Source organism: Leopardus geoffroyi, chromosome B2 (assembly GCF_018350155.1).
Source record: "Leopardus geoffroyi isolate Oge1 chromosome B2, O.geoffroyi_Oge1_pat1.0, whole genome shotgun sequence".
Taxonomy (NCBI): domain Eukaryota; kingdom Metazoa; phylum Chordata; class Mammalia; order Carnivora; family Felidae; genus Leopardus; species Leopardus geoffroyi.
Window position 1 is genome coordinate 70033881 of NC_059332.1, and position 24901 is coordinate 70058781.

At 40.0% G+C, this 24901-nt stretch overlaps 1 protein-coding gene across 1 annotated transcript in view; it reads left to right on the forward strand.

The window, feature by feature from the left end:
- The window catches only part of MEI4 (meiotic double-stranded break formation protein 4), a 215012-nt gene that overhangs the window by 36381 nt on the left and 153730 nt on the right, over positions 1-24901 (forward strand). Inside the window, exon 3 of the mRNA XM_045498835.1 lies at positions 23233-23768. Coding sequence (XP_045354791.1) covers positions 23233-23768 — 536 coding nt within the window. The remainder of the gene's footprint in view (positions 1-23232; positions 23769-24901) is intronic.

Here is a 24901-nt window from a genome sequence, read left to right on the forward strand (position 1 = left end):
TTCCCACCCCCTGGTCTGTTGTCCCCTTTACTGCTTTATACTCTGAGGATCCAATCCTCAGTACTCCCATTACCTGCCCCAGATCCTACTTCTCATGTTGTATGAGCCTGGATTCAGGAAAAGGCTTTTAGCTACATCGGTGTTGATGAGGGGTCAGGAAGGGGCTGGACATCGTAGTGACCTGTGTGCACTTTGCCAGACCCAGAACGGAGCTTGTCTTTGTCTCCTGATTGCTGCTACTTTTCTGGTCCCGGCTTACTCAGCCTCTGTCCCATGCCACCCTGTCCCAAACCACATACTGAGGAGACATCACAAATAACTGACATCCAGTCACGGTTTTGGAGCTCAGTGTTTATATGTTGGGGCATTCACTGTTTTACGGATGCTGAAAGAGCATGGAAAATGAATGCATAAGTATTTCTCATCTTAGTTTTTACATAGGCTTTTATGATATAAATTATCAAATATAATGGAAATTTTCTTAAAATTGCAGTTTATTTGAAACATACATGCATAATGTACATGAATGTTAGAAAATGTGCCTCTAATTTAATATGGATTCTAATGAGAAGCTCCAAAATAAAGTACATTTATAATTACACATCAGAGATGCTTTACTTATTACATAAAAATTGAATTAATCTTCTGATATTAGAGACCATCAACATACAGAGAAATTAAGGTTAAAAAAAGCTCAGAATATAGTAAATGGCTTTAGTAGTGACAAGGCAATCCTTTAGACATGTAAACATCTCAGTTATCACAAGAGCTGGCTCCCATAGGAATGGGGGTGGAGAGAGGGAGCAGGAAGGGCCACAGGAATACCAGGGAGGGCCTGGGCCTGAAAGAAACAAGGAGCTCCGGAGGCTGGGCTCAGGTGAGGGCAGTGTTCCAGGTGGACGTCATCAGCCCTGCTCTTCCTCGTATGAGGCTCTGAATCTCACTGTGTGTCACAACCATCTTCTTTGTCTGAGCTGCATTCCAGGGAGGTATCGTGAATGTCCAGGTAATCCCCTAATTAGGGCGACTCTACTTTGTATCTCTGGATTCTTTCTACTTCTCTCCAGTCCAGTGCCATGACCTTGGTCCTGTCTGATTTATCCCAGTTAGACTCCCGTGTTTAGAGTTGCAGCCTTGACCTTGGTCCTGCCTGATTTATCCCAGTTAGACTCCGTGTTTAGAGTTGCAGCCTTGACCTTGGTCCTGCCTGATTTATCCCAGTTAGACTCCATGTTTAGAGTTGTAGCCTTGCCACTTTCAAAGCTAGATTGCAGCCCAGACTCAAGTCTTCTCATTTACTTCAGGTTAAATCTACAGCTCTTAAAATAGGCTGCAAGTTTCTCCACTATTTGGCGCTTGCTTTCTTCTCTAGCCCAACCTGTCATCACTATGTCCTCGACATTCTGCACTGAAACGCGCAATTTCTTTCACTTTACTCGAATCCACCTTGTTCTCTTTCAGTTCTAGGCTTTTACACGTGTTGTTTCTCTCTGTAGGATATGTTCTTCCAATCCTTTTTGTCTGGTTGTGAGGTATTCTTTTTTTCTGATGTAGTTTTAATACCCTTTCTGCCTTTGCTGACTGCCTCCTTAGACTAGATTAGATTCTCCTGCTGGGGCACTATACTATTCTGTACTTTTCACAGCATTTGTGAGCCAAATTGTAATTGTTTAAGCAGCCTGTCTTCCCTGTAGGACCTAAAGCCCATGCTTGCAGGAGTGTGCTTTTTCTCATCACTGCTGTATTTGTAGGGTTAGCACATGCCTGGCATGAGGTGGTGGGCGGCTGGGTGGGGGAACTTGGGGATATTTGTTGAATGAATAAGTTTAGACATGGTTTATGTGAGTGTTATTACCTGGAACAAAGGGGCCTGGCTGATTTGTCATTTCTGGGTATCTACAAAACCACTATAGTGCTGGAGGAGGATCAGGAGAGCAAGACCAAAGCATCCTAGGGAGGGAGATACTCACTAAGGTAGGGTGAGTGTCGGGGCTCCTACCTTTGAGGGAGCCATGTGTGCATAGTTTGACCAGAACTGGAGAAATGGAGAGTGAGAATTCTGTCTTCTCATCTATGGAACAAAAGCTAAAACTGTTCAAAATACCTTTGAACTCCAGGATCTTTTTCAGTGTAATTTTTTTGAATAGTTTAACCTGTGGTAAACTTTAATCTGGCCCTTATATTTAGGATTATGTTTATTTTTTGCAGGTTTTGTCTGTGTTTTTAAATGCCCTGCTGTTTCTCTGGATTTGATTTTGTAGATTCTGTTAGAAATCTAAAGGTATCATTGAGGATTCTGAGTTTAATATTTTGACCCTAGACATCTTGAAATTTATTTTTTACAATAAATTCATTGTGGAGTGAGTAGAATCCAGTTAGATGACCGCGGACTGTTGTTTAGACTGGGAAAATTAATGGAGTAATATCAATTTCATTATCAAAGCAAGACGGAAACTGGGTAAATAGGGTAAATGGGAGAAGGCTTGAGATTCTACAGTTCTGATAATCTCTCAGGTGATGTTGATAGTGCTGGTCTGAGGACTAGAGTTTGAGTAGCAAAGGACTGTGGACTATTTTGGGGTGGAGTTTGTTTGTGAAGGGAAGGAGAAGAGGTAGGTTGGTAGCTGGAGAGGGGGCAAAGTAGAGAGAAAGTTTTTTATTGTTAACATAGAAAAGACATCAGCACGCTGGTACGTTGGTAGGAAGGAATTAGTAGAGAGGGGACAGTGGAAGATTTGGTAGGAAGGGGACAGTAAAGGAATCACAAGGGCTTGGGACCCGAATCCCAGAAGAAATATGGAGCACAAGTGTTGGGCCTGGCCCTGGACCTCAATAAGGGGCCAACATTTCTTCTTCTGAGACTCTTTTGAAGGTAGGAGTAGGTGCCCCTTGATTCATGTTTTTGCTGAGTTCATTCCTGGCAGCTGTCATGTAAAGTTCATTTTTGTTCCCTTCTCCTCCTCCAGCGCCCCTTAGTCTCAAATCTGTCCCACTGTTTCGTTGTTGCTGTTTCAAACTGCTTTTGGATTTTCATTCTCGCATTTCTTTGCCTGCTGCTTCAACTCTTGTCTCGGTCATCTCCACCTGGTGCCTCAGTTGGAGAAAATTAAATGAGGAAAGCAGAATTAAGTAACTTGCCAAAGGTCAAACAGATAGTAAATGGAGTGGAATTCTTGTAAAATTCTGGAACAGTGCTTTTCTAGTACTTTGAGGTGTTTTCTTAAACTGGTGGTTCTCAAAGTGTGGTCCCCAGGCCAGCTCCATCAGTATCAGGTGAGACCTTGTTAAAAATGCAGATTCTCAGTCCCACCCTTTGCTTACCGTAATCAGAAACTCTGGGGGTAGAGCCCAGCGACCTGTGGCTTAACAGACCCTCCAGCTGATTCTGATGAAAACCGAAGTTTGAGAACCCCTGGTTTAAATAAATTAAAGTGAAATATATGTTCAGGGAACATAATAAGACCTCTCCGGAAAATGGGTCAGTAGAAACCTATTCATCCCCTGTTCAAAACATGTAAGTGATAAATCAAGAGGGATTTGTAGGCTAGCCTCTGAAAGATTTCTTAATACCGATAGATAATATTTGGCCCTGGTCACCCAAGAATTGAGAAAGTGTTCACTGAGAGCCTGAAGGAGCTCTGACAGATAGTAGAAATTAGAGAAAATGAACAAACAAAAACTAGTAACCTTGACATCATTCTAACAACTGTGTTTCATACTGTTCCATACTGTTCAGTGAAATATGTGTATAAATATAATAGGAATCCAAGGAATGTATACTGTTGATTTTTGATGTAGGAGAACTTCTCTCTTCCTTCTTTATCCCCTTGCCCTTCTTTCCCTCCCTCCATCCTTACTTCCCTCATCCCATCCTCATAAGCGCTGGCATGTGCTATCATAGAAGATTCTCGATACAGATATCCTGGTATATAAGATGTGCATTTGTGTAAGATAGCCCCTCCCCTTTTTTGCAGGGGAAACATCCTTTTTAATATCTGTTTTAAGTAATTTTGAATACATCTTGTAGAGGAAAATTTTGGGATCAGAAATGTAGGATGCTTTATCCTAAAATTCAGTAGAAAGCCTTAAATTCTGATTATACTATTTTACCAATCCTTAAAAAGTACATAAAGTAACATAGCTAAAAAGAACTGTATTGCAGGGGCGCCTGGGTGGCGCAGTCGGTTAAGCGTCCGACTTCAGCCAGGTCACGATCTCGCGGTCCGTGAGTTCGAGCCCCGCGTTGGGCTCTGGGCTGATGGCTCGGAGCCTGGAGCCTGTTTCAGATTCTGTGTCTCCCTCTCTCTCTGCCCCTCCCCCGTTCATGCTCTGTCTCTCTCTGTCCCAAAAATAAATAAACGTTGAAAAAAAAAATTAAAAAAAAAAAAAAGAACTGTATTGCAGCAAATGAATGCTAGCGTTTTCCAGGCAATAAGACAAAACACATTTACTCATAAATAAAGTCTCGTATCATGTCTGTGGAACAATAAACACACACACTTGCATTATATTCTTGGTCATACTGAGAAGTAAATAGCTAAACTTCAGTACAAAATGAATTTGAATGAATTCCTAAATTGAATATGAAGACAAAGCAAGGGTCTCAGTGAAAGTGGCAGAAAACCAGCAGCAAAGTACTGCGCTTGGGGAGTGAATATGTGTAGGGGAGGGGCTGCACGGGGGACCACCCTTAGCTCTTCTATCATTTATGTGGGAGGGCTCATTACCAGGAGGAGCCTCGTTATGCTTTCCTTATACTGCAGGGAGATGGTGGTCTTTTCACTCAGGTCTCCTGTTTTGGAAACCTCATTTATGTGAATTTTAAAATTTAAACTGCTTGCAAGCATTTCTTAGAGTTAGCATGAAAAAAAAAATACATCAGAGAGCACTCAGCTGTGGGGTATGTGGGCTGTGAGGGAGACCCAGGTTGTGAGCCGCTCTCAACTATTCAGTGAATCCATTGTTTTCCATCATCAATTATTTTATAGTGAGCATGTGGTAATTTTTCTTGTTTTCAGTCTCTCCCATTTCTCTCGGAGTCAGAGAGAAGGATTGCCTATGTGTCTTTAATACATTCAGACCATGTCTGCCAAGTTTTACACTTTGAAATAAAGAAGGGAAAGATTGCTTCCAGAGAAAGCTGGTTCTTCATGCTTGCAGAAGCCTAGCTGTAACAATTCTGCATTACTCTTTTATTTAATAAGTCACATGAAGAACAAAGACTAAGTTGCTTTTGTGCCCTCCCTTGGTGCTTGATTCAGCAAGATCTTTCACACAGTGGTTTTTCAAAGATGTTTCTGGGCTTGATATTTGATTTATCACTACTGGTTAGGCTTGTAAATATTTGTAGCAGAAATAATTTTCGTGACCTAAGGCCAGGTTTTCTATGTAAAATGCAATATAAGACATACAAAATGTCAACATTTTATATCAGTTTGACAACTAACCACGGTGGTGTAGAAGTAACTGATAAAAATTTGAACAATGCTTCTGATCCTTCTACATACTTTTTATTATATTTGAAGTTTTTCTAATTCATCAATAAAGCAGAATATACAGAATTTAGGCCCCTTTCTCCTTTCCATTGATACTCCAGTAACAGGAAAAGTGACCTTATTCTTCAACCCAGGTCATACAAATTAGATGATATTTTGCATATTTTAATAAACTGTTTTGCTAATAATTGTGCCTTTAATAACTCTGAAGTTACTTCTACCTGTGTACTTTATGAAGTGTTTATCCTGTGAACCGCAAGGTGTCTCATCATATCGGTAATTTCCAAGCAGGAGTCAGTCCAAAGTAGGCCAAGTCCACGCTGGTGAGCTGCTTTGTGTGGCTGTGCAGCTCTCTGATGTCTGATGGGGCGAGAGATACAGCAGGAGCTGGACCTGGAGAACTGTATGCTTCAGTGATCTGTACTTTTCCAGTTCCTCTGAAATTTTTCTTTAAAGAAGTGCTTCGTCCGTGTACAGACGTCTGTGATGGTGAACACAGTGATAACAAACTTAACCGCTCACTTACCTTTTTAACAGCAAATGCCATATGAATCTAGGCCTTTTGTACCTATAGGTCCATGTGAAAAAGAAAAGTACCATTAGTCAGATATGCAACTTTAAATTTAAAATTTTATTTTTATTTTTAAAGTGTCTTTCTGAAAGACTTTGCCTTCTTTGTAGACGTGAAGCTAGAGTTTCAGACGGTGGCCCTGAACCCTGCCTGTGCCTTAGAATCGCCTGAGGGGCTCTTAAAAATCCTGATGCCTGGGTTTCCCCCCAGGCCAATTATATCATAATCTCTGTGGATTGGATTGAAGCATCAGTATTCTTTAGTAATCTCTAGGTTATTCTAAAGTACCCTCAGGATTGAGAACCACTGGTGTAGGCAAACTTTTATTTTTTATTATTATTACTTTTGTAATGTTTATTTATTTTGAAAGAGAGAGCACACGCTCATGCGTGCGCACGTGCACGCGCGCACGCACACACACACACACACACACACACACCAGCAGGGGAGCGGCAGAGAAAGAGGGAGGGAGAATCCCAAGCAGGTTCTGCACTGTGAGCATTGAGCCCAACTCAGGGCTTGAACTCATGAATCATAAGATCATGACCTGAGCCGAGATCCAGAGTCGGACGCCTAACTGACTAAACCACCCAGACGTCTCTAAGGCAAACTTTTATATTCTATATTTAACTCAAATGTTCATATTACCCGTTTTCATTGTTAATCCTACCTAGTTTTAATACCCTTATTTCACTAGGGCTATCTCTGTGGTATGCTGCAAATCTTTATTAGAGTAGAAGACACTGCTTTTGGCCCACTGGGGAGAAACACCTGACTATAAAATTAGTCTACATTAATGTCCTGAAACCAGTGAGAGGGGACAGTGGGTCTGTGGGCAGCTGGGGGAAGGACCGTTTAGTTGTCTTCATACATGTTTGGGTATGCTCGCAACATGGATGGGTTTGAAGTTGGGTCCTGGGTGGGCATCTCAAGCCTTTTTGTGTGAATAGTGAGCAACTATAAAGTGAAAACTGGCGTTTGTTCCAATCCATTTTTTTTCTTCTCCTGTAAGTGTAAATAGGAGCAGATAGCTCCTTTTACCCTGTAAAAGCAATGTCATAAGGCATTTGTTTTTAAAAATTAGGGAATAGTTGTATCTCTGTTCTTCTTTCAGTATTATTTGTTTATTATAGTAGGTAGCTTATCGAACAGGTTGTGGTGCACTTGTAAAATGGATCTCCTTATGTGATTGCCATTATTTCATTACTGTTCAGAGTCCTTGAGTTAGTAGTAATACTTAGCAGCCTGTGATGAGTCAAAAAGCCTCTGGAGAAAGGTCAATTCACGTGTAATAGGTGACTTCTTGTGTAAGTAGGCTATAAAATCTTATTGGCAATACTTTTGAGACTTTTCTGAGAAATCCTATATCCATTGATGCAGAGATGTTTTCTACTGTGTGATTTGTCAGTAAATATTTAAGTAACAGGGCACTTACTTTTACACACAAACACACCCCTTAGTTGTTACACTATAAGCCTTGTGGCAGCATGGTCGTAATTTAGGATTTTGTTAACAGTGTTAACTTTACCAAGAATTCTCAGCTATTAAAATTTCTCAGATAACTAAGAAAATATATTTTAAATAGTTCCATAGTAAATACTCTTTTTTTCTCCAACTATTTAAAATTTTCTACATTTATTGGGAAGTAGTACAGTTTGTATGGCATGAATATCATGGAGTTATTTGTTTACCAGAAGGCATCTTGGAAGAAAATAGAAATGATGTGATTGTAACATCCATACTGACACACGTTTGAATAAAGAAAGGGTGATGCCTAGAGCACCATACTTAACATATAACAATTTAATGCACTAATGAATGCTCATCATCAAGGTCAAGCATGCAGGAGATACTCAACGATTATTTTAAGAATGCACAATCATAAATGAGGGAAGAAAGATCCAACAGAGGGCACGGAGGTGTTATTGATGGTGGGAAGGGTTGCCGAGGGCAAACTCTGGAGGTAGATTGCTCATTGGGAAGAGCAAGAGGGTTGGAGTTAGATGAATCTGGGTAGAATATCAGCTCTACCAACATTAACTAAGTTCTTTTAAGCAAATCACAGATCTCACACGAAACACACTTTTCTCCTCTATAAAATGAGGATGATGATGAGAAGGATAAAGATGAGCAATCACGGTTAATGGGGAATGCTTGGCACCAAGCTTCCTGATGCAAGGACAAAAAGTAAATATGTTTCCTTCCTCCTTGGCCTTGGTAGTCTGCTGGGAATTGCCATTGATTGCTTAGCAGCAGACGAACCTATTTTTTTTTTCCTTTGGACATGAGAATTTTATTATTTAAATCTGTCTTGCAAAGACCTGGATCTATCTGGTTTAGCAGATTCTACTAGTAGGAAAGAAAAGAACAAAGGTTTAAGGTGTTTAAGGTTTTTTCTTTCCAGTAGTAAAACTTTTCTCAGTTCCAGTCCAGTAGCAAATGTGGAAGGTCCTCAGGCCTGGCAGCCTGATTTCTTTCAGTAAACTGCTTAGAAAATTTTGTAGGAATTCAGCTGCTACTCTGTTTAATTATTTTGAGAGATACATTAATGAAACTTGATTTTCATTCTCTACTCTGTCTCTATACTGTTACAAAAAGTTCTAATCTGATTTCTGTCCTGTTTTGATTTCTCAGTCATATAATTCGATGTGTTCTCCTTCCACAATGAACCCTGTGATTTTTCTTTCATCAGGAAAATGTCCTCACTCCTTCCTTGACTGTTTCAAGAGGTTTCTCTATAGGTTATCTGTCACACACCTTATTTATTTATTTATTTTTTTGCCTCTGCGATTTCTTCTAAGATAGTTTAGATCATGTTTTAAGCAGTGGATAGTTTTCTGTTGTCTAGGAGCAGGTTGCGTTCAAGTTCTTTGCCATTGTGAACTCGGAACTGTGAACTTTGCTTTGTGAACTCGGAATCTTTTCTCAGCCCCGTACCGTACTCTTGGATGCCTCTGCTTTCCTTCTGCTCCAGCCACACCCTTTCTGAGCCACTGCTCAGACCGCTGTCGCTTTACCTTTGCTCACACACCTTCCTGGTAGGAAAGGCCTCCCTAATGAAAGCACTGTCGTCGATCCCTTGACTCTCGTATTCTATGGAATCTTTCAGGTTTTCCCCCAGTTTGAACTAATTCCTCTGTGTTTCTATAACAAATCCCCTCTACCTCGGTACCTCTGCTTGACACTACTTTTGCCATGTAGCAGAGGTATTTGTTGGCTTGCCTTTTTCTTAGTTCTTTGATGGTAGGAGGCATGACAGTTAGGTCTATGACTTTTGGCTATATCCATATGTTCTTATTTACCATGTGAGTCCTCTCAGCCCTTCTTCCAGTGCCTTTATATTGTAGCATCGAATACAGCATATGTTCTGTGGAATCATCTATTATGGCAAGGCAGAATATATTTAGTGTGGTTTATTTTCTCCCTGAAAAAAAAAATGTGTCTTAATTTCATTTTTAATGTTAACAGATTATGTTGCTCTTTGGTCAAGTTTACTTAATTTCCTAGGCCAATGAGTTTTATAATAAGTGATGAATGAATGGACCATAATACCAAAGCTGTGTTGTCCTGCTCTGTAACTCGGCCTCACAAGTTAAGAAAACCAGAACCTCTGAGAATGGACTTTACTTTCAGGACTATCAGTGGAAATGAGTTTTGCTTGGTTAGTAATGTGGTGTCTTCAGAAAATTGACTTTGAGCTCTCCTTTTTACTACTCACAAGAATATATTTTAATCATAATTGGCAGTGTGATAATTGACTACCAAGCTGTCTCTGGCTATGCCTCTTTTTTCGGAATTAAGAATATTTTTGCTTTGTCTCCTTCTGCTAAAGAACAGATTCTATGGAATTAAGTATATGACTTTTGGCCACATCCGTATGTTCTTACAAAGTTGTCATTTGGGGATTTACTGACAGATAGACTATACTTTTAAAAGAGAATGTTTGCTATGGAAATGCGTATGTCTCCAAACAGTGCCACGTGACTGATTCTTGGTCTTCATAACAAGCTGGTAATTAGTTCATATACTTAAGGCATATGATGAGCTATTCTGTCATCCATCAAATGTTGTATTCCATGGTGAAATGAAAGGCATCTCATTCCTAGATTCAAAATTGGCCAGTTACAGTATTTATCTATTTCTGGATTGTCTGTCGGTCTAAAGGTATTATCAATATTTTCAAGTCTTGTGAGTTTTTAGAGAAAAGGGTCATGTATGTGGTTCTACAATGGAATAATCTTCACCTCTGAGCTTTTACAATGCTTTTCTTATAATGCTATTATAACATTCACTTAGCAGAAATTGCTGATGATCAGGTCAAAAAGGATTTTGCATTTTGGGAGAGAAAGGGAATGTGCATTTAATGAGCCAACATTTTATAATTTCTTTTTGGTACCTGCAAGATCCATTATCGGATTCCTCTTGGAGTGACATCTTTGTATGAAAAGGAGTGGTGATTTCTGAGCCCTGCAAGGGTCAGTGAGGGTCTTGGAGCAGGATCCCCTCACCTGGGTTAACAGACTTTATGGGAACTGCTAGCACCCTGGGGAGATAATAGGTAAATACATCAAGGCTTTGAAAGGCACTTGTAGGATGACAGGCTTGTACCATGGCTTGTTATTATAATTTTCAGCACTTGGGAGGAACATTATCTTTAGTCACCAGAACTGAAGATTAAAGGGGATTTTATAAATGTTGTGTGTATCCTAAGACTTAGGAAAGCCTAAGTTATTTGAAGATATATGTTTCACATTTACCTGGGGACAGACTGAACTGTTATTGATTCTGAAATAAATAAGAAAGTGATGTTGGAAGGTAGTATTGCCCCACATTGGGTATAAATAAAATATTATTTTAAGTGATACTAGCAAAATAACTGTGATCACCTAAATTTTGTGTTTTCTTTTCCTCTGGTTCATAGAAAGCAATTTCCTTAGTATTTGTGATTGTCAGTAAGATTTTAAACATTGGTTTTAGTAGTGCAGAGTGACTTTTTGATAGCTTTTTAAAATGTTTTTATTTGTTTCTGAGAGACAGAGAGAGAGAGAGAGAGAGAGAGAGAGAGAGAGAGAACATGAGCATGGGAGGGGCAAAGAGAGAGGGAGCCAAAGAATCTGAAGCAGGCTCCAGGCTCTGAGCTGTCAGCACAGAGCCTGACGCAGGACTTAAATTCACAAACTGTAAGATCATGACCTGAGCCGAAGTTGGAGGCTTAATTGACTGAGCCGTCCAGGTGCCCCAACTTTTTGATAGCTTTTGAACAAAACCTAGATTTCAAGGACTGGCTTTGATATGTCATATGTACATAATAATAAAATCTTGAAACCAAAGCCTGTAACCACAGGCCTATACAAAGAAGGCTTTAAAAAATGTTCTAGTCAGAGGAAGGCCTTATTTCTAGAGATGCAGCTGAGACTTGGACCATCCCTGTAGCAGTTACCTGATTGAGATCTCTCTCTGCTTGATCTGCACAGATGTACCTCGGTCAGACAAAAATGGGCTTGACTCTGTACCAGGCAATTCAGTGGCCACAAACAGGCAAAGCCTACAATCATGGATTTACAAGTTGGATGGTACTTTATAAGATGGGTGTAATGTAGAGAATGGAATTGAAACGTGAAAAAATTGGAGGGTGAATTAGAATGAGAGACTTCGTATTGTGTTTGTTCGGGTGTGATATAGTACACATTATCATTTAGGTGTGGATGCCTGTGGGTCAAAAGACTGTAGGACACTGAAAGTTTAAAAAAAACAGTTATCAGGGTGCCTGGGTGGCTCAGTCGGTTGAGCATCCGACTTTGGCGCAGGTCATGATCTCGCTGTCTATGAGTTTGAACCCCGTGTTGGGCTCTGTGCTGACAGCTTGGAGCCTGGAGCCTGTTTCGGATTCTGTGTCTCCCTCTCTGCCCCTCCTCTGCTCATGTGCTGTCTGTCTCTCTCTGTCAAAGATAAACATTAAAAAAAAACACTTATCTTTTTCTTTCAATCCAATATTGAAGATCTTCTAAAATAGCCCAAAATAATCAACAAGTAAGTGCTTAAATGTATGATATTTGCTCAGTACTGTGCTTGACTTTCAAGATTGGAAAAAAAAAGAAGTTTATTTGCTACCTATTGTGAGTTTATTGTCTGGTTGGAGAGGCAAGATCTCCTGAGATGGACACATATAAAGAACCACATATGATGTATACAGTTTCGTTTTGGGTTATATCTATTCATGGTCACTCATTCGTTAGTTGACTCATTTCCTCAGAAGCTGTGATTTCTGGAGGTTGTGGTGAAAAAGAATGAAGAAACAGAATCAATACTCCTGTGGAGTAGGCAGACAATAACAAGTAAACTGATAAGCAGGAAAAGTTTGGAGAGTGTTAAAAGCTGTGGAAAAAAAATATACAGCAGGTTGGAGTGATGGAGCGCCTGGGGATGGGGCAGGGCTACTAACAGACTGGGTGATCCGAGAGACCTGATGGAGAAGGAGGTGTTTGAGCTGACTCCTGAAGGAGCAGCATCATCTGAATGGCCCCTGAGGCGAGAACTAGCTTGCACGTTTAGTGAGCAGAAAGAGAGCACAGTGAGTGAGATGAGACCAGAGAGAGGGCGGGGGTGCTGACGACTCAGGGCTTGCTCCAGTGGGTAGGCCTTTAGGCACAGTGGGAATCCTTTGATGAGCATGAAACAGGAGCTCTGAACTTTTTGCTGCAGTTGCTGTGTGGAGAATGTAAGTGGGAGGGGAAGCAGACTTCCGGGTAGGAGTCCAAGGCTGTGGTCCAGAAGGGACGTGATGCTGGCTTAGATAAGGTGAGAAGGAGACAGATAGAAAATAGAAGGCTCTACTTTTGCAAAATAGGAGATGCAGTGGCAAAGATGACCCTGAAAAGGGAGTGGGATTCCAGCTGAACTCTGAAAGATTAAATGTGAATTAAACATGAACACATAAAGAATTGGAAATGGATATTTCTGGGAGACTTGAAGATGGAAATGGCAATGGCATGAAGGAATGGGCCACAGTCCAGTTCTCTGCTATCTGGAGAAATCAGAACAAATATAAATTAATCTAAGATAGTGATTCTCACACTAGAATCACCTGGGGAGCTTTAAAAACAATATTGACATCTGGGATAGACCCCTGAGATTCTGGTATGATACTTAGAATGGGATGTGGTCTGGCATTGGAGTTTTGAAATGTTCCCAAAGTCACTTTAATGTGCAGGGAAGGTTGAAAACCACCAGTGTAAGATCTCATAAGTAGGAGAACTGTAGCCCAGCAAGAAACACATGAAGCCGGCTGAGTGCCTAAGTTTGGGAGTAGTGCAGAGCAGTGTTTTTGAGACTTACCCAATTATAAGACTCCCTTGAGATGTTTATTTAAGCTACAAGTTCCTGGAGCCCTCTCCTGGAAACACTGATTTATTGTGCCTAGGAATACTTAATTTTAATATGTTCCCCTTATGGTGATATAGGTTGGGAAAAATTGTACTGTGTAAAAGATCTCAGTGCTTCTGATTTTTGATAAAGAGAGTGAAGTGGGCACATCACTGGAAATGAATGCCAGCCTCAGCTGTCTAGCAGGGTGAGCTTGAGGGACCGAGCCAGCTTGAAGGTAACATCTTAGCAGTACAGATGTGAGCTGTTGAAACTCTATGGTGAAGAGCTGAAGTCAAAGCAGTGGCATCAAGGGCTTGGTGGAAAATAGATTCAGGCAAATTCTTTTGGAAAGAGACTTGGTCAGGAGAGATTGGAGATGTGTATGATCTCAGCAGGAAAGGTAATTAGGGCTAGATTGTAGAGAGCTGTGTCATTGGGCATTCACAGCATTGGGAGGCCAATGAATGTGGTGTATTGCTGATGTCAGTGATTGTATTGTTTTTAGCAATTCTGCATGACATTCATGACATCCTCACACTGATGGATGGAAGTTATGCAGGTGGATTCATTGGTTCATTTGGTAGAGGGTTGTATTTTCAGGGACTTGATGTTATTCTGTAGGGCTTTTATATGTGTGTTCATGGTCTCTCACCATGGTATTTGCTGTTTGTTAGAAAATGAAATTAGGACTATGCTTTTTTACCTACATTGCTATCTTTGCCCCCCAAATAACTGAATCCAAGAAGAAATTGCATTTTCTTATCAGCTTCTAATTTTGTCCTAAAAATCCTTTTCTGTTAGAGAAAGTCTGTTGTGCATTTATTCAGTCCCTTTTTATTCTGTAGCTGTTCAGCACAAACAATGTGGAGAATGTAAGGAGAAATAAGGTCTATGTCCTGTCCATGGGCTCACAGAGTCTATTGGGAGCAAGACCACATCACTAATGATACCCAATGAAACTATGGTCCAGAGAAAGATATGAATGTATAGAATAGACAGTGTTTGCCTTAGAGAAAGGACTTTTCAAAGTCTTTTTTTGAGGGTGTTGCTGACTTTGAAGGATGGGTAAGATTTAGAAAGCTGTGGATATGAGGAAATTTCAGGCAAGAGGGAACAGTGTAAAGCACAGACACAGGAATCTGCTGGCAAATGGTCTAATTTGACTATGGCATACAGAGCATGAAGAGGTGTTCTGGAAAATAAGATGAAAAACTAGGTTGGAGCCTATTAAGAAGAGGTGTGACAGCCAGTGGAAAACATTCTTTGTTCTGTAGGCAGCAAGGAGCCTTTGGAGATTTTCCAGCAGGAAAAGAGAAGAAAAAGTAGCATTTATTGGGTGTGTGCTATGCATGTGCCAAGCAGTATGCTTTCTGAAAGTGGTGCATTTAGGTGAGGCATATGTTATTTGGACACAATAATTGGGCATCGTGTTTAGGGTTGTTTGGAAGAGGGAGGAGTTGGAGACAGGAACATCACAGTCCTGGCCCACGTCTTACATGTAATTATTTTGGCATGGGGAAAAAGAGGTGATATAAAAAACGGTTTTTATTGACTGAGTAAATATCTGTTGAGCTCTCACTCTGTACTCCAGGCTGTGGGCTAGGCAGTAAATCAGGCAGTCCAAGACTGCCATACTGTGTACATTCTTGTGGGTGAGACAGATTATACTGGCAGGAAATGATCAAGAGGTGGCAAGTGAGATTTGGAGAATTAAAACAGAAATGTGACAGACACTGCTCTGGTGACATCTTTAGATTGGGTGGTCACCTAAGGCTTCTCTGCAGAAGTGACATTTTAAGAGACCTTTGAAAGATAGCAAGGAACATGCCTTGAGAAAATTGGGGTTCGGTGGGGGGAGAGCATCGCAGGCAGAGGGAATATTTAATACAAAGGCCCTAAAATGGGAACAGATGTAGTGAATCTAAGAAACAGAAGGGTGAGGCAGAATCAATATTATTTGTCAGTGAAATATATATGGGAGGGGGGGTCAAGGAAGAAGTCACAGTTGACCCTTAGGTTTCAAACGTTGGAGACAGACCATGGTAGCGGTGTTATCAGGGAATTGGACCAAGTGTAAGTGAAGGATGTGGTTTATTTTGGGCATATGTGGTTTAAAGTGCTGAGACCAAGTCATGTTGAGATACATAGGGACTTGAGCTTGGGAGAGGAGGTAGGATTAGAGATAGAAATTTGTGAATCATCTGCCTAAGAGATTCCTTTGAGGCTCTAGGAAAGGTGGTGACATCCAGGAATTTAGAACATGAAGAGAAAGCCAACGACAACAATGAGGAAGGTTTAAATTGGCAAACTGAGAGGCTGGCTTGGGAGAGAGGGATGGGGACAACCAGGGAAGCTCAGGGTCTGAGCACTGAACTTGGGAGGCAACGTACTGTCAAGTAGTTCTGGACCAAGCTGACACATAAACACACTGTTTTGTTTCATGAGCCTGATGCAGTGGATACAATTCTGTTAAGCCCAATCATTCCATTAGCTTGTCATTTCATGCATTTGACATTGCCGTCTCTCTTGGTGCTTTCAAAACTGGAATTATGGTGCCAACTGCTACAGTGGGCTCAAACCAAACTGCACGCATTTTTTGGGTCAGCATTTCTCAAATATGCTTTTTAGTATGCCAAAATACATCCTTCCAAAGGTGGAAGACATTTTTTTTCATTTTTATCTTCCACATTTTTATTTAAATTCAAGTTGGTTAACATATAGTATAATATTGGTTTCAGGAGTAGAATTTAGTGATTCATCCCTTACATGAAACACCCAGCGCTCATGGTAACAAGTGAAACACCATCATTTCAGAATTGCATGGTACTTTAAAATAGCATTTTCTATTTGACCACCAGGTGGCGTAAACACTACTTTTAAGTTCAATTCATCAGTACGTGTGACGGTTAATACTAAGAAGTCCTAGTCGGTAGTGACAAGTTCTGTATGTCTGTGATGACATTTCAGTACATTTGAAGAGATGCTACTTGATTTCTCTTTTTGTTAATATATGTATTAAACAAGTATTCACCCACCAACTATGTAGGAGGGCAGGCATCAAGCAACAGAAATTCCTAGATTAGTAAACTCTGTCTGCCCTCAGGACTCTCTCCCTTCCAACAGGGAGTCACTCATATACTCAGAACAAGTTGATGAATGCAGTGATAGAAGTATGTTTATGGTACATGATAGCCCAGATGCAGAGTGATTTTCATCTGCTCTGGGCAGAGCAGGGAAGGTTTCACAGAGAACTGGAATCAGGGTTTAAAGAATCAGTCCATCTCTGGGTTATAGCATAAGAAGACACCATGTAGTGGGAACAACTTGTGCAAATGCATAGTTGTATGAATTAGCATGGTATGTGTTCTGGTAAACTGTGAGGGCTCACTTTTACTTACGCATAAATAAGAGTGAGAATGGAGGCAAGGTTGGAAAAGTAAGCAGGGCCACACAGTAAAAGGTTCTGTGGGCCAAACTGAGGATCCTTTTTCTTTCTTTCTTTCTTTTTTTTTTTTTTTTTTTTTTTTTTGAAAGAGAGAAAGAGAGCAGCGGAGAGGGGCAGAAAGAGAGAGAGAGAAAATGTCAAGCAGACTCATGGAGCTTGATCCCACAACCCTGGGATCATGACCTGAGGTGAAATCAAGAGTCAGATGCTCAACTGACTGACACACCCAGGTGCTCCAATCTTGAAGGATTCTATCTGGTAAAAGGAAGCCTTTGGAAGGTTTTAAGGATGACAATCCTGTGATCAAACTAGTATTTCAGCAGGGTGACTGTCAGGTTCAGAATATGGCCTAGAAGAGGACAGAACCAGAGGTAGGTAGATCACTTAGGCAAGGGTATTTCAGTAATCAGTGAAAGAGATGATAATGTTGTGAGCTAGAGCAAGGGAGAGGACCAGGGAAGGACAGGTTCACATGTATAATGATTGTTAATTTTATGTGTCAACTTTACTGGGTCACCTAGTGCCCAGATATTTGGTCAGATATTATTCCGGATGGGTCTGTACAGGTGTTTCTGGATGAACTTAACATTTGAGTAGACTGAGTAAAGCAGACCACCTACCCTAGTGTGGATGGACTTCATCCAATCAGTTGAACTCACGAAGAGAACAAAAAGGCTGAGTGAAAGTGTATTCCTTCTTCCTGATTGCCTTTGAGCTGGGAATTGGTCTTTCTTGCCTTTGAACTTGACCTGAAACATTGACTCTTCTTGGGGCTGGAGCCTGCTGGCTTTTAGACTGGAACTTACACTGTCATCTCTCCTTTGTAGGCCTTTGTAGTTGCACTGGAACTATAATACCATTGCTCTCCTAGGTCTCCAGCTGGTTGACTGCAGATCTTGGGATTTCTCAGCCTCCATAATTGCATGAGCCAATGCTTTATAAGAAATCTCTTTTCTTCCTATCTCTTTGTATATAAATTCTATTGGTTCCATTTCTCTGGAGGGTCCTGACTAATACAGGTACAGAAGGTAGAATCAGCATAACGTGGTATTTCACTGTATGTGGAGGGTGGAAGAGAGTTGCCAAGGGTGATTCCTCATTTGGGCCTTATGGCTGGAGGAATAGTCTTGCTATTGGCTGAGATTGGCAGTATGCAGTATGAACAAGAATTGTATGTTTATGTGTGCAGTGTATGAAGATGATCTGTACAGCTGTATAAATAGAAAGTTCATGGGATTTTCAAGCTGTACAGAAAAAGATGCCTTTTATACAGTTGGTTCTATGAGTCTAATTTTACTTTATTTTATTTTATTTTTTAAGTTTTATTTTATTTATTTTGATGGAGAGAGAGAGAATGGGAGCAGGGGAGGGGCAAAGAGAATCCCAAGCAGGTTCAGCACTAACAGTGCAGAGCCCGATACGAGGCTTGAACTCAGGAACCGTGAGATCATGACCTGAGCTGAAATGAAGAGTGAGACATTTAACTGACTGGGCCATGCAGGTGCCCCTCTATGGTGTAATTTTATAAGTGATGCAAGAATCGATGTGGATGTGAAAAATTGGGAGGCTGCAGAAAATACATTTGATTCAGGGGTGGGCATTTCTGGGGTAGGCTGTGTAGCAGGAGGGCACCAGCTCTATTTGGTTGAGCATGCTGGAGATCCACTCTTAAATGGTAAGTGGGGTTAGGATGGAATTTAATAACTGAAAGAAGATGGAAGAGACAAGGGCCCCATAAAATGGAATTGAAAGTCTTTGAGGTCCAGGATAGAAGAGGGACTACAGGATATTTTAGACAGAATCTGTAGTTTTAGTTGGTATCCTATTTTATGTACTTTGACATCTGATGTCACACTTTAGCATAATTTAGACTCTTGGTGCCTATTATCATTTAATAACAATGGGTAGTATTTCTGAGCACTTAATATGTGCTGGACTCTGCTCAATTAGGATGTGTGTGCACATTCTTTATTATCTCTTTCAATCTAATGACACACATGTTGGTTGGATCATATCAAATGACTTGGAGAGAAATTACAGCCCTCTGTCCCTTCAGCCCAATAACAAATTAAGAGAGAAGCGTTATTTGATTTCTGCTTCACCTTAGTCCCTCCTGAAAAAAACAGGAATTACAGAAAGTTGCAGTAAGTAGCAGGGCTTCATCTTCTCTTTTCTCCTTTGGGTCTGATGCTTTGTTAGTCCAATTTCGAGATTTACTTTGAGAAAAGTTATCCAAGCAAGTGAGTAGCATCTGAGTAGCATGAGTTATATAAGGCTCCTTTAAGGAGGTATGTACAGAAGCTGGTGTGGGGACACAGGGACCCTTTTGGTGTGGTTAGAAGTGATTGGACTTGGAACTGAGTAATTGGTTTTGCTTATCCCTGGGTGGCTTTAATTAGACCTCTTAATCAAGTTGAGCCTGCGTTTCCTTATTGCTAAATTAGGGATAATAATAACACATGTTCAAAGATTGTTTGAAACAACAATCGAATTATTATCATGAAACTGCTTTGTAAAGTGAAATGTGAATATAAGATTCTTGTATTCACTTTGACAAAGTGACTTTAATACTGTTAAGTCTATATTTCATAAAATCTCACTGTGGCCCTCTCTTGAGGAGTTTGTGCATTCCTTTTGGGCACTGAAAGGACATTCCTCTCTGTGTGGTTTTCTGCATTGGTGTCTCCAATATATGCCCTCATCAGCCTTTTCTGAACAGCCAGGAAGAATGACGGTCAGTTTGTGCATTTCTATGCCCGTAGCACATGCATGGGTAGAACCACTCCCTGCAAATATGTACCTATCAGCACATGAAAGAGATGAGATGGAGTGGTTGTGACTTGCCAGAAGGTGCACCACTGCGGAGTAAAAAGCAGAAATAAAACAGTGTTTTGCTTCCCGGTATAGTTGTTAGGCGAATTCATTTGATGTCTTCCCTGAAATCATCACCCATGAAGTTCATTCAGCTTACTTGATGGAAAATTGAGTAGGTTCATAAAATATTTAAATTTGTGTTCATTTTCTTAGTAAAGAACCATTTTGAATTCCAGAAAAATATAATCTACCTAAATAATTACTGTCATCCCCACCCTTTACTTTTGTGAAGAGTGAGAAGTCATTTCAAATATTTATTCTTGCTCATAAGATAAAGAAACTGTTGGCTTAAAACAAGCAGACTGTGTGCCTTTTTTAGTATAGAAATAGCCACACGTAGTTAAAAGTTTTGCTGGTAGTTTACCGTTTGGTTATGGCCACATTTTTGGTTATAGTAGGCACTTGTTAATGGAATGAAGTCTAAATTAAAGCCTGATCTTCCGATTTTGCTTCATCATCACCTTCTAATTGTATTGAAGGACGAAAGAGCAACAAATCAAGTAGATTTCTAAATCTAAGGTGGGAGGGTAGATTTTCCTTTCATTATTCTTCCCATGCCCTGTTCAATGAGTCTCCCCCTGTCTTTAACTTTAAAAGATGACTATTAGGTGAGATCTCTTTTAACTTCCTGTATGCTAGGGGTTTCTTTCTCTTTTTTTTTTTTTTTTTTTGTTTTTTGTTTTTTGTTTTCTTGCTCATCCCTATACGTTCTCATTCTCTTTCCTTCAGCCTCAGAAGAAAATAAATAAAACTTCTCCATCGCTAAGGACAACCCATTCACTGGGGTCTTTGACTCTGTCTCCCTTTGCCTTTCCCAGGGCCAAGCCCCACCTGGCTTTTTTTTTTTCTTTAATGTTTGTTTATTTTTGAGAGAGAGAGAAAGAGAGAGAGAGAGAGAGCACGCAAGCAGGGGAGGGGCAGAGAGAGAGAGAGACAGAATCCAAAGTAGGCTCCAGGCTGTGACCTGTCAGCACAGAGCCCAAAGCAGGGGTTGAACTCATGAACCGTGAGATCTTGACCTGAGCTGAAGTCAGACACTTAACCAAGTGAGCCATCCAGGCACCCCACCTGAATTTTTAATTTTTTCTCATATCTCCAGATTTTGCTTCTGTGTTATTTTTTTTTTTTTTTCTTCTTAGTCTGTTAATTGCTTGAGTTTCTCCCAATTTGACATACAACATTTGCCTGTAATTACTCTCCCATTTTATACTCTACTGATACAACTCCTCAGAAGCCTTGGCTTTTCTTCTCAGACTTTCTGCCCAGTCACTCCTATTGCACTCTGGCCTCTGTCCACCACCGTGACTGGCCAGAGTTTCTGTGGATACAATCACTGGTGATTTTCTAATGAGTGATTCCAGCATATTTTTTTCAGCTTTTTGTTTTATGGACTTTTATACTATATGTAATTCTTCTTCTTGAAACTTTTTCCTTGACTTTCATAACACAATCACTTTTTAATGTTTATTTATTTATTTTTGAGAGAGAGAGAATGCAAGTGGCAAGGGAGTCCCAAGCAGACTCTGCACTATCAGTACAGAGCCCGATGTGGGGCTCAAATTCATGAACCCTGAGATCATGACCTGAGATAAAATCAAGAATCGGACACTGAAGTGACTAAGTCACCTGGGCACCCCATAACAAAATCATTTTTATTATTCCTTTTGTACCTCTTTAATTGTTCCTTCTCTGTCTTCTTAGTAATTGTGTTATTTTTCTTTACTCAGCCCTCAAATATTGATACTCCTCAGTGTCCTTGTTTGATCTTGTGTTCTAGTCACTGCTCATACTCTGTCCAAGTGATCATAGCCATTTTCATAACTGCAGATATCACCTACACACTGATGACTCCTGAAATGTATTTTTAGTCTAGACCTGTTCCCCACCTATAGGCTCATGTGGCCAATTTCCAGGTGACTCTCTTTGCCTAGACTTCCTCCAGTTGCTTCACAGTTTACAAGACCAAACCTGAACTCTCATGATTTCTCCTAAGCCAGGTTTTTTGTTTGTATTTTTACCATTTCAGTTAGTAACACTGTCCTCTCCCCAGCCACCTGAGTCAGAAACAAAGGATGCATTTATTCCTACTCCCACTTCATTGTGCATATCCAGCCAAACCGCTGGCTTCTAGGTTCTAGTTTGAGGTTTTGTATTTATTTCCCTAGTCAGTTCCTCCCTTCCTCTTCCACAGCAACTGCTTGGTTCATTTCTTTAGTCATTGGCTATTAGGACTAATAGAGGTGCCTTTTAACTGGTTCTTCAGTGTCATTGTGTCCTCCTCAAATCTGCCCTTCATACAGCCAACAGAGTGAGTGATCCGTGAAATGAAAAATAAGACCATTTCACTTTCCTGCATTACCATTTAGTGTCCCATTCCTTCTTTCCTTGCTGGCAGCAATATTTCCCAAACTTGGCTTCATAGACATATGCATGTGCTTTAGAATGTTCAATGAGAATTTCTCAATTTTGCATGTATATTTTACTGATAATCATTTTACAGATGATAACCTTATTTGTGCTTATGATGACATCTCTGTAAAAGAATGACCTAAAATTACTAAGTTAGCTTTAACTGCAGTATTTCTCAGCCAACGTCAGAAGATTCTAGTGTTTTACGACATACTTTCAAGGATCTATGAGATCGAGTTCTATCTATCCATCTGTTTATCTCTCCATGCAGATATGGGTATACTTGAATAATTATAAGTACGTATACATACAGAAGTTGCTTATAGATACTGATTTTTGTATATCAGGTATATGTGTGGATGTGTATATAATTTTTCCAAAGGGGTCTTGCATAATTCAAGTTGGAATTACACTCACTCTACACTGGCCTCTACATATTTATTTTAGTATCTTGCCTTATATTTTTCTGTAAAGGAGTATCAAACCAATTGTGGGTCCTTATATACACAGTGCTTTTCTTTTCCTTCTTAAATCTGTGCTTTAGCTCTTACCCCTTTGGTATATGGAATTCTCTTCCTGCATTTCCCTAACTTTTCACTTTGAGCTCCTACTTATGCTTTATAAATTAGTTCCACTATCTCCTCTTCCAGGATGCACTGATCCAACAGGGTGTGCTGTTCAGTGGTCCTCCTGTTTTCATAGTGCCCTGAGTAAATCTCTATCTCTGGATACACCATATTGCTTTCTAGTTACCTCCTTCAGGTCTTGTGGTTTCTTCTCTGTATCTTTCAAGCATGGCACATAGTTGAATGAGAGATAGTGACCTGAAAATATATGGGGGAATCACCTTTGATTTCTATTAGTAAAGAGAAAGATCTTTTTATGGTCAGCTTAAGCAATTTCTGTCACAGTTTTTCTTCTATTTGATTTTTTTACACCCCTGGTTTTTAAATGCTTAATATGTATCTGCATGTTTCATTTAGTATTTTAAGTTAGGAAAATCAATGTCTAGTGTTTATATGAAGAAATTTTAGCAATAGAAAGGTAACACTTCTAATCTTTTCTGTTTCCAGGAGACCCATCTTCCCAATTTCAAGCTCAGGAACCTAGCAGTTCTGAAAATACATCAAATCTGCTGGAAGATTCTGGGTGTGATTTATCAAATGAGCAGAGAAGTGAACCTTCAGAGATGTCCCAGAATTTTGTGGAGAGCTGCACCCCCACACCCCCTCTACCACTCCCCATTGTGAGAAGACATTGTGCCACTCTGGAAAACCCTCTGTCTTCCCACATGCAATTCTTGCAACATCTACTTGAACTGAAGAACTTGACAGAATCAGGGAGTCTGAAAACAGACTTAAGCCACTTTGAAAATGACTTTTCCACAGTATCTCATTCTGTTTGTCAGTTGCTGGATGGCCTGATCACTTTTTACCGTAAACCCAAATTTCCTTTTTCGAGCTTTTGGACAGAAGCTGTTGATACTTTAGCTGGACTGATCAGTGATTGTAACTTATCTAATCATATTCTTAAAAAGTGTTCCAAGAAGTTGGAAGAATTTGAGAAAACCCTACTACAGGTTATTTTAAGGAGCAACCATATAAATCGGGTAAGTATAAAATATCTTCTATTCATGAAATAATATGTCCATATTTCTTGTGAACATTCCCATTGGATAATATCAATTGCTGTCCCTTAGACTTGTGGCTCAGAGTCTCCAGGTAAGACCTTCTTTTGCAGCCATCTGCAGCTCTTACCCATTGTCCTGTCCCCTTCTCTGGCCTCTGATTGCTAAAGCATCATTCTCTACCTAGGTGCCTACTTCCAGCTTGTGCATCTCTACTTTGAGTTATATGCCTTGTTTTTTATTGGTATACTTGAGTTATTATCTTCTTTTGTTTCCCCCTGCCTACATTTACTTCCTATTGCTCAAAAAATCTCAATATTTTTCAGAAAACCACTAGCACTTACGGTTTCCCAATCTATAACTTCTCTTGAGTGTTAAATTCCTCATGATGGATTACCTGTACTGTATTGAATTTGTTCTTTTTCTGGCATTGACTAGCAGATGCCTGGAGGTCAAAGAATATTTTTCTCTTCTTTTAGAAATTTCATTGTAAGTGGTATAATACCTCATGGACCCTCTGCAGTTGTGGATTCAATGAGTAAATCAGCTGAAGAACATATAATATATGGATTTATTATTTTTTTTTCTTATTTATTTAACAAAGCTTAGTAAGGTTGACTCAGAGATTCTTTTTTCACAAGTGACATTGAGGTAACCTGACATCGTTTTGTGGTTTGGGTCTTGAGACATAATGGATGGTTTCTTTTTTGTATTACTTCCTATCTTTCTTCCTATCTGATCCTTTATTTGGGAAACTCCAAATGCATTTTAATCCTTCTAATTGACTACTAAAAATACCACAGAGGAGACTAAAAGGTCTATCTAACTTACTAACTGTATTTCACTGTAGGAAGAAAGTTGTTGGACCTTGTTTCTTCTGATACATCATTGTCAAGTGTTTGTCCTCAGTGCCCTTATCTGAATGTTGTACAGTGTAGGCTTTACCTGAATTTTTAAGACACTGACAAAATTTGAACTAGTTGTCGCCTAATTGTTGCACATCCATCTGTTTTTTTCGTCTCTGTTAATGTATGATTTGACCAATATTATAGAAAACTTGACAATTAAGCTTTTGGCATTTGTGAAAGATACTGAATTTTCTGTCTGGCAAACTA